The 16,901-nt window shown below is 44.7% G+C and overlaps 1 protein-coding gene across 1 annotated transcript in view; it reads right to left on the bottom strand.

Moving 5' to 3' along the window:
* Window positions 1-5,747, bottom strand: part of MED13L (mediator complex subunit 13L) — a 188,498-nt gene extending 182,751 nt beyond the window's left edge. Inside the window, exon 1 of the mRNA XM_080355133.1 lies at window positions 5,631-5,747. Coding sequence (XP_080211259.1) covers window positions 5,631-5,702 — 72 coding nt within the window. The 5' untranslated portion in view covers window positions 5,703-5,747. The remainder of the gene's footprint in view (window positions 1-5,630) is intronic.
* Window positions 5,748-16,901: the final 11,154 nt, after the last annotated feature.

The raw sequence follows: 16,901 nt of genomic DNA on the forward strand, positions 1-16,901 counted from the left end.
CGCTCTCAGAAGCAGAAGGGGAAAAAGACTTCAGGATCAAATGAACCTGGGGGGTGTGGAGAACTGCGGTTACGATGCCAATACTGCACTCGTTATGTAGAAAAATCCAGAACTATGTATTTTCCAATAGTACTACAGCAAGGAAAAAATATGAGTCTTAAGATGTAGTTACCTAGGTTGGTTTTCGGTTTGGTTTTTTGTGTGTGTTTGTTTGGCTTTTTTGGTTTGTTTTTAACAGGGCAGCCTAATATTTGAGTATTTTCTTAATCACGTTGATATTCACAATAGCCAGCTCAGCAAAGGACTCACGCTGGCACCAAAATCAGAACAGGCATTGCAAACAGACTCCCAGCCCAGTGCAGGGAGGTCAGGATTCCAAGAAAACCTCCCTCTGTTATTTCTCAGCGGGCAGCCCGGGGTTCCTCAGCACGCTCAGCCCTGAACTGCACATGTGGCTCCTGAGCACCCCATCTTCTTTGTGTAACATTCCAAAAAGGTTAGTTACCTAACACAGATTCATTAATTCCGCTCCCAAAGCTGGGCAAGCTAAAGGAATGTCGCTTCATCCCAATCTCTTTGCAAATCTGGGTCTATCTTCTTCAAACTCTCACCCTAGTAGATCCCATTAAACTGTCGAATACTCTGACAGGACATTAGAAAAGTCTACACTGAAGTGATTTAAAACGTAAGATAATCTTTTATTGGCAGGAAGTGAGCAAGCTTTCTAATGGAATTTATCTGCTTCTATCTCCTTATCTAATGAAATTCAGATAAAGATAACTAAAGAATCAAATACTTTTTGAAAACTTGAGAAGTTAATTCCATTTCTTAAATATATATATGTAAATTTACACCTACATAAAACTTTCAGCAAGGAAGATATCTACCATGTAGTGATGTAACATCCCGCACACCCAAAATCCCAGCCTATGCTCGGAGCACTGCATTTACGATTGTACAACCAGCAAGAATGACTACTGGTTAATTTACTACTACTTAAGGATTTGGTTGGGCAATCAACTATTTACTATCAAGTCCTTTGCCGACAATTATGCAACTCCCAAGAGCACCTCACCAGCAATCTCTGTATTCTTCACTTTCTGACACCACAAAAAACCTTTAAGAAAGTAATTGAAATGCTATCTCGGATTTCCTCAACTCCTTTCAGTTCCATCACAAAAATGGCAACAAACCCACCGATCAGAGGCCAACACCTTCTGTTCTGTTGGCAAACCGAAAAAAGCAACGGCAGCAATGACCTTTACAGTTTGTAGATTTGCCTTTGAACATGAACTGGAACAAAGACAATTCCTACTAACCGGACCTTTCTGGCAGCAGAGTTCTGTTAGAACGCGTTTCAACCAGCACTCATGACATCTTCCGTACCAGCTTCTCTAAAGTCCTCTATAAATAGGTCTCATTTTCCAAGAACACAATCACGTCTTTCCAGGGTGAAGACTCCTACGGTATCTAATCTTTCACCACATGAAAGCTACTCCAAATTTTAGATCCTTCCTGACACCCTTTGCTGTTCTCTTTTTCCAGCTCCAGCATATGAAACCTTACACAACTTCAGCCCCATTTTCAAGAGACCGATTTGTGCCTTTTGATCCACCATGGCAGCTAAACCGGGGAGCTGGGGAAACATCTTCGTACCTTATGTAAGCCCTCACCGTCATATGATTAACCCTTACTCACAGGAAAAATCCAATTAATTTCAGTAAGACTGCTGTTATGATTAACGGTCATTCATAGGAAGACTGTTTGCCAGCTGGGTCTGAAGTTTTAATACAAAGTATATTACCTCAGAACGTTTTGTCTCTAAATAGTTATTAGACAACTCTTAATTAGTATTTAAATAAACTGGCCCTTAACAATCACTTACTAAAGACTGCTTCGGTAAACAGTCTTTTTCAGAAGCAGCAGCAGACATTGTGACTACTGTAAAAACAGAGTTAGGATAAATATAATTTCTGCTACTGCTGTGCTAGAACAATAGACATTTCAGACAGAAAGTCTATTCTTAATAAGCACACCTATTAATCTGCTTGTATACCAGCATAAACAAGTTTACATCCAAGCTGTATTCTGATGACAAGTATGCAAACTGGCACTTATACCGTCTTACTAAGAAATGCTTTATATTTAGAGTAAAATTCTAGACTTGTTCACATAGGTTGTTTTGGGGTTTTCTTTGCCTGACAGAGGTTACAAACATTAACTCATTTTATAGAAGGGCACTGGGTTCTTGCTTTAATATAGAAAAAAACACAATAAAGAGAGTAGCCCTCTGTGTCACCGAGTGTAGGGGGACACTGTGTGAAACTCAGCTATGCAGGATCACACTCAGCATCTGGATCTTCAAAGAGAACTTGAAAACCTTAATTAAGCCTGTGCCTTACCCTCACGTGAAATATTTTGAGCCAAGAACACTAAGGATCTCTATACATTCTGCTAACAGAGAATCCCAGAATGTGAGGGGTTGGAAGGGACCCGGAAAGCTCATCCAGTGCAATCCCCCCATGGAGCAGGAACACCCAGATGAGGTTCCACAGGAAGGTGTCCAGGCGGGTTGGAATGTCTGCACAGAAGGAGACTCCACAACCCCCTGGGCAGCCTGGGCCAGGCTCTGACACCCTCACCATGGAGAAGTTTCTTCTCATATTTAAGTGGAACCTCCTGTGTTCCAGTTTGCACCCATTGCCCCTGGTCCTGTCACTGGTTGTCACCAGAAGAGCCTGGCTCCATCCTCCTGACACTCTCCCTTTCCATATTGATCCCCAGGAATGAGTCCCCCCTCAGTGTCCTCTTGTCCAGCTCCAGAGCCCCAGCTCCCTCAGCCTTTCCTCACACGGGAGATGCTCCACTCCCTGCAGCATCTTGGTGGCTGCGCTGGACTCTCTCCAGCAGTTCCCTGTCCTGCTGGAGCTGAGGGGCCACAACTGGACACAAGATTCCAGGTGTGGTCTCAATCAGTTACTAAAAAGCTTTTAGAAAATATTTTCTGTGAAAAGACTCAGAAGAAACAGTGGTACCCAACCCCTCTGCGAAGGCTGGCTGCAGTCGGCAGAAAAATAAGCTGGAAGTCCTGAGCTGCTGAGCCAAACCCAGCCCAGCGAGCAGGCAGACTCAGCGCAGAGCTCTGGGTGGGGAGGCAGCATTCCTTCCTAAAGCCAAACAAATGTTTGTGGCAAGGAATATTAGTTTAACAACAACAAACAGAATCACAGCAGACTATTTCAGAACTGTAATTCTCCAGTCAAGAGTGTTTCTTTTTGATTCACACCCAAAACAAAGCCTGCGATAAAAGAATTTAATTGTCAACTTCTAATAGTGGAATCAGTTTTAAAACAAGATTTGTGATCCACCTCACTCCTAAAGAATGAATTAATTTCCATCAACAGTTGATTTAGCTTATGTATGTTTTTGTTCTGTTGCACTGAAAAAGTAAACAATTAGCAAAAGTTTCTCTAATTAGTAATCAGACTACTGTAGCTTTAACACTCCCTAAATTCTGAAGTGAATATGACAATTGGAGGTTAAAGGGTCAGTGGTGTTGGCCACGTACTTCCAGTCAGTATTTCCTTTCTCAAGATCTTTCGGTGCTACATAAATCCTACCAAATACTAATGTAATTTAAAATAAACCACCAATGGTTACTGTGTCTTTGTATATAAGCTATATTAAACAATATAGCTTTATTGGATTTTTTTTTTTGCAAGTAGAGCCAGAAAACAATAAAAACGTTACAGTTTCATATGTAGTACCACATTACAGATATGGATATCTCCCACAAAATTACAGGGCTGCACACTAAACTCATTATTAAACCCACCTGCAAGAGAATTTTGCTAAACTTATTTCAATGATATTACCCACCCATTTAATTTAACATTTCCCTAGTCTAGTAAGGAGGGAGGTAAGAGAGATCAAACCACAATAACTATGAAATAACTTTGTTTTATGACTTATGCTAATTGCACGCCAACAATTCCTTTTAGCAGTGACAGACCTGCAGACTGCAACTATGTGAAAAGTTACGTGTCTCAAAAACACGCTACTCAATTCTCCATTAATAAACAGGGACCTCACAGCCCTCTCTCTGCCTGGAAAGGACCAACCATCCAGCACCTTGCTCTTAAAATCAGCTACAACTGTCTCCCTCGTGTTTACTGTTCTATTTTTTTCAGTGGGTAACAGTAGCTTATTCAAAACCACCATAACAAGCAATGCATCTCAATACATACAGCACTGCTACAAATCTATAAATATCAGAAAACGTTATCAAGCAGAAGCATAGATACAAACTTCTACAAATCAACTGCTCAATAAAAAGCTGAAGTAAGAATTGCATTTATTCTCACAGAGGAGTCTCTGGGCAAGTTTCCCAGCAGCATAACTGACTCCGGCTCTTGTGCCGGATTCTTAATAGGTGTGAGCAAAAAGAAAACCAAACATTCACACACTAAAAAAACCCCACAGAGGCAAAATAACAAACATACAGCAATAAAAAAACATAAAACAAAGAGCTTGATCATTTGCATTTATAATTAATTTTTCCCCTTAATTCCTGCAAAATAGCTAACAGCAATTTCATTCTTTCTATCAGCAAAAGAACAACATTTGTATCCACCTCAAATTCTATCAGAGCTCTGATGTAGGGAGGGGTGTCCACCATAAATCTTTCATACATGTGATGCCTGCAGTTGCATTACAAGTTTTTGTTTTAACTATACCATGCTATGCATTAAAAAGTTCCTCCTTCCCTCCGACATGCCCCCTGACAGCACTAGAAGCCGATCAAACCGTCCTCTCACTCACTCAGCTGCTGCCCAGCCAGAAGAAATCATTGTTTTATTTCACCTGACAGATACAGGAACAATGTATTTCCAAATGACTTTGCCCTTACACAGAAACAAATTGTTTTCTTGTTTTAAATTGAAATTACAAGTCTGCAGCTAGCCAAAACTGATACCATAATTTCTGCAACATTAAACCATGTAATATGAGTAGGAAGTTGTCAATTACCAGCTAGATGGGCAGACAGCACCTATGCAATCGAGCTACCCAACACAGTACTTTTCCAGCTACTGTTTTTCTTCAAAGAAGAAAAAATGCAAAGGTTTGGGGTTGTTTTTTGTTTTACCTCTTGCCCCAAGCACGATCAATGCCAAGAGGAGACGCCGCTGTAACCACAGCTGACATGTAACCGCAGGAGCCCAGAGCGTTAAGTCCCGCAGACAATCGCACTACATGACCGTTCGCTGCTGCTGAAATGGCGTTTGTCATTGTGAAAGGAGAGGGGGAAAAACTCCCAGTTCGGCAGAGCACAAAGCACCGAGGGCACTGGGTGCCAGGGGAGGAAAAGCGTCTTTACCGGCGAAGATGGTCGCACATGCAGGGGACACCCAACTCCGCTCGGAGGAGCAGCGCACACACCGGCAGCAAACCACGTTCAAGAGCAAAATAAACACGGGGAGCCGGGCCGGGGGTGGGGCCAGTGCAGGAGCAGCCCCGCGGGCCCCGACTATAAAGCCCCCGGCAGCTGCACCGGGCCGGCAAACTCGCTGCGCACCGGAGCGGACGTTTAAACCCCACCGCCCCCCTCCTTCCCCGCCCCGGGCACTCACCAGCGAGAAGAGGTTGGAGTGGCAATCCTCCAGGCTGGCCCCGTTCGCCACCCAGTTGGCCGCTGCGGTCATGATCCTCGGCGAGCCCGGCCGCCAGAGCGGGGCATGTCTGGGGAGACGGGCCCGGCGGGGGGGGGCGGCGGCGGGGACTCCTCGGGGCGGCAGCCGCGGGCGGCCCGGGGCAGCTCGGCCGGCAGGGGGCGCGCGGCGGGCGGGGGGCCGGAGCGGCCCGGCCGCGAGTCTCTCTACCCGCCGCCGGCCGGGGAATCCTCAGGCCGCAGGGGCTCCGTCCGGCGGGGCGCGGCTCGGGGCCGGCCCCTCAGCAAGGCAGCGGGGCGGGGGGAAGCCTCCTCCTCCGGTCCTCCAGGCCGCCTCAGCGCCGCCGGGGCGAAGAGCAGAAGAAGAAGGGGGGGGGGCCCGGGGCCCTCCTTCCGCGTCCAGGTCTGGCCCCCCCCCCGGCCAGGGCACACGTTGCGGCGAACGGCGGAGGGGAAGGAGCGGGCTGGCTCTCCTGCCGCGGCCCCTGCGGGACACGGGCCGGGCGGGGCGGGGGAGGGTCCCAGTCCCGGCCCCGGCCCCGGGCAGTGGCGGCGGCGGCGGGCGGGGGGCGCTGTCTCGCGTGCCGGCGGAGGCCGTGTCCCCTCCCCTCCCCGCCCGGCCGCCCCTCGCTGCTGCCGCCGCTGGCTGTGGGTGGATGGTGTTTTCCTCCTCCTGCTGTTGCTGCCGCCGCTGCCGCCGCCTTGTTTACGCTCCGTGCGGGGCTCCCGGTGCTACGGGCGGCGGGGGGCAGCCCCGGCGCAGAGCGGGAGCGCTGTCCCTGCCCGTCCTCGCCCCCCTCCGCCTGGCGCTGCCCGCCCAGCGGCCCCGCTCACCCGCTCCTCCTCACACACTCGCCTCTGCCTCTCTCCACTCTGACAGCAATGGCGGCCGCCAGCCGCAGCTCGCCTCGCCATTGGCCGCCGCCGCCCCACGTGACACGCGGCAGAGGGGCGGGGGCCTATCGCTGGGGCTCCCCCCTCCCTCGGGCCCCTCCCTCCGCCGCGGCGGCGCCCGCCGGGCCGCTGGGGGCGCGCGGGAGCGGGGCTGCGCCGCCCCCGGGTCCTGCCGCCCGCCCCTCGGGACGGGACGAGCTCCGGCGCTCCCGCCGCCGAGCGTTAATTAAAGTGAGTTGTTCGGGGCGGCAGCCGTGGGGTGTCTGTTCTCCCCTGCCCGGCCCCGCCGCTCCCACCCGTTGAGCCGCCGCGGGTTTCTTCCGCAGCACCTGCAAATTTTCAAAGCGGCTGAAAAGCGGCGGCGACACGAACGCGACGCGGGTTCCGAACGAGCGCGGCCCCCCCGGGGGCGCCCCTGCAAAGTCAAGTTCAGCCCCAAGTTCTGCAGGGGACGCCAAAGTCGGCTGCGCTAAAATCCGTGATAGTCCCACGTTCGTTTAATTAGAAACAGCTTCTAAGACACGGTGTAAAGTTATATACATATATATATATATTTAAAAGGAACTCAGAAATACCTAATAGTTAAATAAACAAATGGAATTTATTCCTGTAATAGTCGTAGTCTGGAGAAGAAGAAAGATTAGACACAAAATAATAAATATTAAATATTTTGTTTAAAATTAACATGCAATTCATAACAAATACCTTCTTTTCCACTGTTTGTAATGACCCTTTGATTGTAACCAGGGGGAGCCTGATGTGCTGCTGCAGGTTGAAGCTCACCTGCCTGAGTTTCACTGACAGGAGCGTTCCACAGCTGATATAAAGCAAATATTGCTGCTTAAAAGATGTCAATTATTCAGCAATTCAGCGTAAGCTTTAATACAGAAACATAGCACATTTTCAGTGCTCTGATTCAGTGGAAAAAGTCCTCTCTCTGTGCTCAATGGCAGCTCTCCTTATCATGATTTTAATCTTATTTAGGCATCTTTTTTGCAATTTACTTTTCTTCGTACTAAATTAAGATTAGCATCTGTTCCAATGACTGAATGGCGTTTGTTTGGACTTACCTCATGGTAACAAATCTCTAACACAAACAAGCATCACAGCCATTGAGCTACATTACGTACGCAGAGCAATCGGTAGAATTTAGGCCAAAGGAAATTTTCCACCAAGACCAGTGTTCTTACCACGTGTGTTCTTCGTCTGACAAATCCCATTCACCGTGTCACACCAAACAGCAATTCTGTCTTGCAAAGACTGGGCCTGTATTAGTGAGAGGCAAAATGTTTTCAAACGCACATATTAAATATTCGCATTCAGTTACAAGTGCAATATATGCATTTTTTTACTCCTATTAGTTGGCCAAATAAAGCCGAGACTCACCCTAAGGAGAGACTTTGATCCTTCATTTCATGTAGGAGAATCAAAGCAGCACAAAGATGCTCTAATAGCCCCAAACTATAAGGGGCAAAGCACCAAAGCTGCCAAATTGCCATAGGCCAGACGTGGCTTGGTACAGCCTGGTGATCCAGAACAAGGAGCTACTTTGGACCATATAACTCCCCTTCCTTTTGGCAACAAGTCTTATAAACGGAGAACACAATCTGACACTTGTAAATATGTCAAGCAACACATATTAACCAACAAAGGCTAAACCCCACATCCTTAAAATAATGCGGTTCTTTATAAATACACTGCAGCATCAGTTATCCATCCTGCCACTAATGATGCCTTGGGTACAACAAACCTTTTAGTGAAGCATCCACTTGATTTCTGAGAAAAAAGAACATTCTTTATCATGAAAAAAATATTTTCTTATTATAGAAATATTTTGAAACTGAGAATCACATTATTACACATGAAAGCTAACGATACTGTGCAGAATTAGACACTGCAGAATTCATCTTTATTCCATATGCTGCTTACCCTCCAAATGGTATTTCCAGTTGTCAGCGTTCCTCTTCTGGATCTCTCAAGTAGAGACAACTTATTATGTTTGATTTTCTCGTGAAAATGTGGGGTCTAACACAGATTCAGACCCATTTGCATGGGGATAAATGTTAATATACTCACACTGTGCTGCCCTGGTCATTTTTCAGGATTCTAATGAGTGCAAACTACTCTTTAAATTAGAGATCTTGTAGTAAATTACCTGTAATGGGTCAGTGTTCTGAAGCTGAAGAGTTGCTCGCATTTGCGACAGGCGACTGGTCAAACATTTTGACCGCATCCCTGCATTGCAAAGGTCGTTCTGGTTTGAATCTGAAAAAAAAGACAGCACCTTTTTAAGTAGTTTGCCAGTTACTTGACTTTATAATATATCCAGTGATCATAGCCAAGAGAAATCACGACAGTCTAATCATTCACTTCACAGTCCCAAACTAGGAAAGCTCCCTTGCTCCCTTCTGACAATAGTGTTACTTAAACCAGAAATTGTCCCACTTACAGATATCACATACAAGTACAAATGACACTTGCTCATGCATAATTATCCTGAAAGGTATGTGGTGGAACGTGTTTCCCAGCTCAGGGTATTCAAGTTTTATACCTTGTTTTCTTTTACTTCATTTCAAAAATTGATCAATGAACACAAGAAATAACGTTGGCTTTTCTACTTCAACAAAACGCCTGTTTTTCCGTCGTAGCAAGACACAGGGACTATTAAATTAATTCTGCCAATGTATTAAGTTGCAAAGCTGCGAGAGCGTCACTCGGCTGCGGAATCAGCGGGGTCGCTCTCAGCCTTCGCCCTGCAGAGCTGATAAGCGCCCTGGGAAGGCGCCAGTTACCGGCCCTCACAGAATGAGTCCAAACAGCAACGGGCGAGCTGCTTTTTTTCTAGAACAACTCACAGCGATGATCAAACCTGAGCTGCTTTTATTCCAGAACAACTCACAGCGATGATCAAACCTGTTCTTCCAGGAGGATGGCTCAGCAGTTTCCGAGACTTTGTTTTCACCAGCAGGTGTTGCTTATGCTTCAAACTAAACATGGAGGAAGAAACAAAGATGTCAGGAGGGTAAAGCCAAGCAAGAATGTCAGGCAGTCGCTTGGGTTTATTTTGTCTTTAGGTACGTCCGCTTCGCTGTACTTTCAAGTACCTCTAGTTGATGAAAAGAATATTTACCTGGATTCAGACAGGGCTCTCGCAGCGCCGGGTATGGAGAGTTTGGTTCTCACACCAGCAGCAGAACTGGAGTTCAGCCAAGTTTTGCCGGTGTCCAAAAGCAGCGGTGTTCGACATTTCATACCAAAGAGAACTCATTGCTAGGTAAAACATCTTTTTCCGCGGATTTGAGTTAGACATCACAGTTATTCACTCGCACAAATTCTGGCTTTGGCAGTACAAGTAACGATTGTCTTGTGTCTAATTCAAGCGAGTGTTATTCTTGCCGTTTTCCGAATTTTGATCCTTCATTTCATGTAGGAGAATCAAAGCAGCACAAAGATGCTCTAATAGCCCCAAACTGTAAGGGGCAAAGCACCAAAGTTGCCAAATTGCCACAGGCCAGACGCGGCTTGGTACAGCCTGGCGATCCAGAACCAGGAGCTACTTTGGACCATGTAACTCCCCTTCCTTTTGGCAACAAGTCTTATAAACGGAGAACACAATCTGACACTTGTAAATATGTCAAGCAACACATATTAACCAACAAAGGCTAAACCCCACATCCTTAAAATAATGCGGTTCTTCATAAATACACTGCAGCATCAGTTATCCATCCTGCCACTAATGATGCCTTGGGTACAACAGCCACTAATGGAAAGGACAGGGTGGGGGAGAATGATATGAGACCTGAGTTATGAATATAATACAAGCAAATGGTCTTTAACTATTCTACATGTCAAAAAGCTCCAAAGAAAATAATTCTGTTTCCCCTAGTTCTTGAGTTGCTCTTGAACAAATTCTACTCACGTCAGTGATTTAATTAAGGATTACTAAAACTCCAAGAATTTCAGAAGTTCTTTGTCCATGATTTATGCAGGTTGGTACTGCAAGTTCTTGCAATATACTGCAGACAAACAGCCTCATTTCACAAGTTTCCAGTAATCTCAGAGTCTACTTTTTATAAGGTTGCATTAATTTCTTAAGTGTTATTTAATTCATCCAGGAATTACTTTTTGTGCTCAAGTGTTTATAAATAAGAACTCGTCATGATTTTGGTTTTAAACCAAAACCTTTTACTTCCACAGACTGAACATTTAAGAAGGGGAATGAATGAATAAAGAAATAAATAAAGCGAGTTCGCTGGCATAAAGAAATTCACCGCATCTAATTTTAACATAAAAAATACTAAAATTTCACACATTATGTCCATACTAGACAGTTATTTTTAATTTCTTTTAGCACTGATAATCTACAGGTTTCTTGTAAACTTACATTTTCATTTTATTAAGATATAGGACTGGCCACATTAGTAAGTTTATTTATTCCTAGTAAAGATAAAAGATTGGCTGAGTTTTAAAGTAAGATAGTAATTTTGTGAAGGGATGGGTACTTTTACCAAGGGGGAAAATAAACACTTAAGTAAAAGATTTGGTTTTAGATGTTTGTGAGGCCCATTGGTTAAGTCACACTGGTGATGAGACTGCCATCTTTGAATTAGTCATCCTTGCTCACCATCATTATCAATAACTACTGCAGGATAGATCCCTAAGGATCGAAATAGGTATAGAAACTAAGTATATTATTAATCTAAATTAATAATATGGATTATTTTCTGTTTCTTTTCCTTTTCCAGGCTGAGGACAAGGCCAAATGAACGACTGATGCACCCAAGTTCCTCACAAGGCACGGTATTTTTGGGGTCAGGATGGTGCGGGGGTTCAAAAAGGCACATGCATGGCAGAGGCCAGTGTTCCCACACACCTCTCGAGAGTCATACACAGGAAAACCCCCTTGGAATGGTTTTATTTGCTCCCTATGAATCCCGTTCTAACAGCACCTATTAAGGAGCAGTTTGGGGGAAAGAAAAGTGACCTAGAAAGCCAATTTGGGAAAGTTTTCCACACCTACAAGATCACGTTGAAAGAAATCTGCAAACTGTTGTAGAGGAGACGTAGATTAACTGAAGGTCTTATCATTAAGAAAGTGAAAAAAGATCCAGTTAATAGGTGTCCTAATGACAAGAACGAGGCATTTTGGCTCACTCTGGTGAAGCAGACGGAAAGCCGCGCACGGGCTTAAAGTGTTCCTAGATTTGTATCAAAAACCAGACAAATTATCTGAGTGGCTCCTTGTTCTCTGGGTTGTAAAAGAGACACGAGAGGAGGGAAAGGAAGCAGGGAGACGAGCCCAGACACGGCCTTTTACTGTCTAGAAAGAAAAAGGTCATTTCTTGCTGTTGGAGATGGAGCAGCAGGAGTGGAACGAGAGCAGGGAGGAGCGGGGTGAACCGAGGAACCAACGGTGAAAGGACAGAAGGTGCTAAAGGTGCCCGACTAGTTATAAAGAGTAATACTAGTAGCACGGTGCCTTTCCTAGTGATGGGAGCGCAAGGGAGTCTGGAAGAAAGCACAGCTAAATTTGACGGTCCAAAGTATAAACTACCAGCAAGCGATTTGAGAGACGATGAGGAAAGCCTCTAGAAATTGCCTTTGGATGGAAGGCTAAAAACAGTCCAGGAGCAGGGGAGTAGATTGATTTCTTTCTCACATCACGGTGATATTTAGATGACATTTCAGGTATAACTGGTAGGGATGAAGCAAATAGCAAAATGCAAACCGTTACTTTCAAGAAAATGTAATGCTAAAAATGAAAGTTGTTGAAAATAGTAATAGATAAGATTAAAAAGTAAAGCTTTAGGCAGTGCCATATACGATGTCGCACTTGACAGTCAAAACACTGTCGCTGCGGTAGGAAGTTTTCACTTAAAGAGAATGCTCACGGGGCCTTTGAGAACCTGAGGTGTAAGCGGTAGGAGTTTCAGCAGATAGGGGACTGGCCAGCAAGGTCTTGCAAAGGCAACTACCAGCAGGAGACAAGGGAACGTGTTTATTTTGAGTTGGAGGCACGGAACAGCTTTGTGCATCAGCATGCCCTGTTGGCTTCTGTGAGACACGACTGTAAATTCGCATTTAAATATCCTGTAGAACCAAAGCAAATGAGCTATCTGGAAAAAAAGAAAACAGAAAGAAGTAAATGGCAACTGAAACGATTCAGGAATAAAAGAGGAGCATGATTTAGGCAGAGCAAAATGGCAACTGCTTTTTAATTGTAAATTACTTTTGCACTCAAAAGAGGAAAGAATCATGGTGTTGGCTAGATACCTCGTATGATGAATAAACATACCTGAGTTTCTAAAGGATTTAATAATCTAACATGAAGCTCCTACTAGCCCTCTAGGCAGAGGATGGGCCTGTTGGGTCATGGTTTCATACCATCAAAGAGATAGATTTCATCTTTCAGATGTTCTTGAGCTCGCTTGGTAAGAATTCGGCTTATTAAAAGGTGTTAAATACGATACAGGACAAAAATATTACAAAGAAAATATTTAAGGCTGAAAGGCAGAGTAAATATGGAAATAATATTTGGTGAACACATTCTGAGAACAAAACTGCAAGTTTGTTTATTGGAATAGACTGTAGGGTAAGTGGGGATGGGTGATGTCGCTGGATGTTCCCGACCCTGGAAGCCGCCAGCCCGGCAACATGCGGAATGTGCAGCTCTTGGCATGGGAGCCCAAATATTAAAATCAGCCCATGAATCTGAGCCGAGTTGTCAGTGTTTAAGAATCTTATTTTATCTGGATTAAAGTCCTCTTCCCCTTTGGCATTAGCAGGTGTTTACGGCTATACAAACACGAGTTGCAAAATATTGCCCTGAAATATATACAGACTTCTCCTGCCAAACCTACAAGGTTTACTTTGCAGCTTAAAATTACAACCAACAAAAATCTGCCAGGGCGTGCTATGGCCTTTCTAGACAAAGCACAGACAAACGGCAAATTAAGTATCTCACTCCACAATTCCTTTTGTAATTCTAAAAATCATTTTGCTTAACTGTGGCAAGAAAAGATAAAGTTTTTAAGTCCTAAGAAATCTTTGTTGCTGTTTTTTTTCAGCCATGCTCAAGTTCTGTTACAAAGAAAGATGAATAAATACTATGGTTTATGGTCTGTGATCGCTGACCACAGTAAAGCCCGGCCTACCGGAGCTCTTTCTCTTCATCTTGTGTTACCTGCCAGCTCTTCCCCCTTCAAATATTCATTCTAGAGTTACTGTTCCTCCTGTTGCAAACTGTACAATTTCCAAGCTGTAATTTCTTCGAATGGATTCCGTAATCACTGAGAAGAATCTAAAAAAGAAGAAAAGCAAACCACACAATAGATTTGAATTTAAAGTGTTATGTTACCATTCTGATCTAGAGATAGGAGTTGATAACTCTCAATTCCAGGTTATTTAGCTTTTCTACTGAAGACGTGGAATTATACTGGGGGCCTAATCCTGCAGTTGTAAGTGAATAAAAGCTCTATGAGAGTTGATTTGATACATCCTTAGAACTGTGTGGTTATTTCGATTGTACTCTGGTGTAAACACTTTCACACACAGCTGGAAGAAAGAAAAGCAGCATCCTTTAGAACACAGAAGAACAGGATCTGTGCTACCAAAACCTTGGCTAGAACACTTCTGTCACAGGATCCCAGAATGTCAGGGATTGGAAGGGCCCTGGAAAGCTCATCCAGTGCAATCCCCCCATGGAGCAGGAACACCCAGATGAGGTTACACAGGAAGGTGTCCAGGCGGGTTGGAATGTCTGCACAGAAGGAGACTCCACAACCCCCTGGGCAGCCTGGGCCAGGCTCTGACACCCTCACCCCCAACAAGTTTCTTCTCCTCTTTCAGTGGAACCTCCTGTGTTCCAGTTTGAACCCATTGCCCCTTGTCCTGTCACTGGTTGTCACCAGCAGAGCCTGGCTTCATCCTCCTGACACTGCCCCTTTCCATATTGATCCCCAGGAATGAGTCCCCCCTCAGTGTCCTCTTGTCCAGCTCCAGAGCCCCAGCTCCCTCAGCCTTTCCTCACACGGGAGATGCTCCACTCCCTGCAGCATCTTGGTGGCTGCGCTGGACTCTCTGCAGCAGTTCCCTGTCCTGCTGGAACTGAGGGGCCACAACTGGACACAAGATTCCAGGTGTGGTCTCCCCAGGGCAGAGCAGAGGGGCAGGAGAACCTCTCTGACCTACTGACCACCCCCTTCTCACCCACCCCAGGTACCATTGGCTTCCTGGCCACAAGGGCCCAGTGCTGGCTCATGGTCACCCTGCTGTCCCCAGGACCCCCAGGTCCCTTTCCCCTACGCTGCTCTCTAATAGGTCGTTCCCCAACTTACACTGGAACCTGGGGTTGTTCCTGCCCAGATACAAGACTCTACACTTGCCCTTGTTCTATTTCATTACATTTTTCCCGCCCAGCTCTCCAGCCTGTCCAGGTCTCTGATGGCAGCACAGCTTCCAGTGTCACCCACTCCTCCCAGCTTGGTGTCACCAGCAAACTTGCTGATAGTCACTCTATTCCCTTGTGCAAATCATTGATGAATATATTGAATAATAATATATGGAAACAATCTGACAGGTATGATAAACCTTTGGAGAAGACAGCTCTAGAACTTCAGGTCTTCAGCAACCAGCATGCAGATTCTTTCTAATTAAAGGATAACTTTTAATATTTCATCATACGTACACGCATCATTCATGTTCAAGTTCTTACAGGCACTATTAAGTTTGAATTGTCAATTTTTCCTCTCTTCTCTCCTCTAGATCTATTTTTCTTATCATAAGAAGTATATTTTACTGTAGCACTCCCACATTTTGTACTTTTAGATTTCTGAGGCTAAAAAGTTATGTTCCAAAAAAACCCAGGGCAATTAAACAGTATTCCCTGAAAATAAAACCACCAGTTTCAGAACGAATATGAGGCCTTGGTACTTATTTTCAAAGAGGCTGTGCAGCTGTTCCTGCTGGTCCTGAGCATCTGTGGGATGAACAGAAAGCAGTTTGCAGCAGGTGCCATTGTCCTCTGCTTCACCTTTCAGAGAGATTAAGGTTCAGACTCATATCCCTGCAAATAACTCATCTAAAAACCGAAGAAGCTGGCCGGTCACAGGTGTAATGACAAAAACGCAAAGGCCCTGTCCCTGCATTTCACTCCGAATCTCTATATTATTCACAATTTACGCTGCTTCTCGCTTCTGTCTTTGCTTCCTCCCACCCTATTCCAAACTGGGAGTCTGAACTACTAGTGAGGACCCACTGGAGGCTCCTCGGTAATAATGAGAGTGAATAAGAAATGTTCTGTTTTACATTCTGTTACCACTCTGACCTCATTAAGGCCCTTTTGTTCTGGATCCTTAGTATCAGGACTTCCCTCTGGCCACGAAGCTGTCAGCTTCACTTACAGCTCGGTTAGAAGAAATGTAAACCAAAGCAATAGTAAACCCTAACTAAATTCTGCCTTTAAAACATATATAAACTGTATTTTTCTAGGAAGCAAAACATACGGAAGGTGAAGCTTGCTCCGTGAAAGATCCACCCATTAAAATAATTTACCGGCTGTCTTTGATGTTGATTTTGTTCAGTTGTAAGCGTTCAGTGACCCATCAGCTGCAGATAAATGTTGCGCTGAAAGCTTTTGCTGAAATTATGAGACGGAATAAAAGAATTAGAGACAGGACTGCCATAGATGCCTCGTGTTGACATTTCCATTTCCAAGCCCTATTAAATGAAACAACTCAGTTCTCTAAGATTTTAAGGTTTCGCAAGCCCTAATTTAAAAAAGAATTACAGAGCAAATCCTATTTCACTACCACTGCTGCTACCACAAATTTAAAATACGAGCTTTGTAAGAAATTATACTATATATAATAAAATATTTCAACTGCTTTTGATTTAATCAACTTCTTTATTACTAAGGAAACTGGCCATGGCTTGAACCGTGTGTTTGAAGGGAACCTGCCTTTCAGACTGCCGGGCAAGCTTACGGGTATCTGTTCATCCTTCTGCGTTTCTGCAGCCCAGTGAATATTGCATTTTCTTATTTTAGTGACACTCATGTCAGAAAGAAACTGAAATGGTTGTTTGCTCGGCAAAGAATTAAATTAATTACACAGTATTTATTGTTTTCCTATGTGGAGACTGAGGCCTCTTGCCCTGATTCAAGACACACAACGTAACAAATAGCTATGAACTCAGTTGATAATCATTGCTGAAATATTCTTTGACTGAGATTTTGTGCGGAAGAGCAATTAACAATGTTAATGGATTTGCCAGATGGGCAGAGTACCAATGACCTGGTTACGCAGGAGCGTGTTTTCTGGTCCTTTCCCCCTCCTGTGTG

Source organism: Nesoenas mayeri (genome assembly GCF_963082525.1).
Source record: "Nesoenas mayeri genome assembly, chromosome: 17".
In the NCBI taxonomy this organism is placed as follows: Eukaryota; Metazoa; Chordata; class Aves; order Columbiformes; family Columbidae; genus Nesoenas; species Nesoenas mayeri.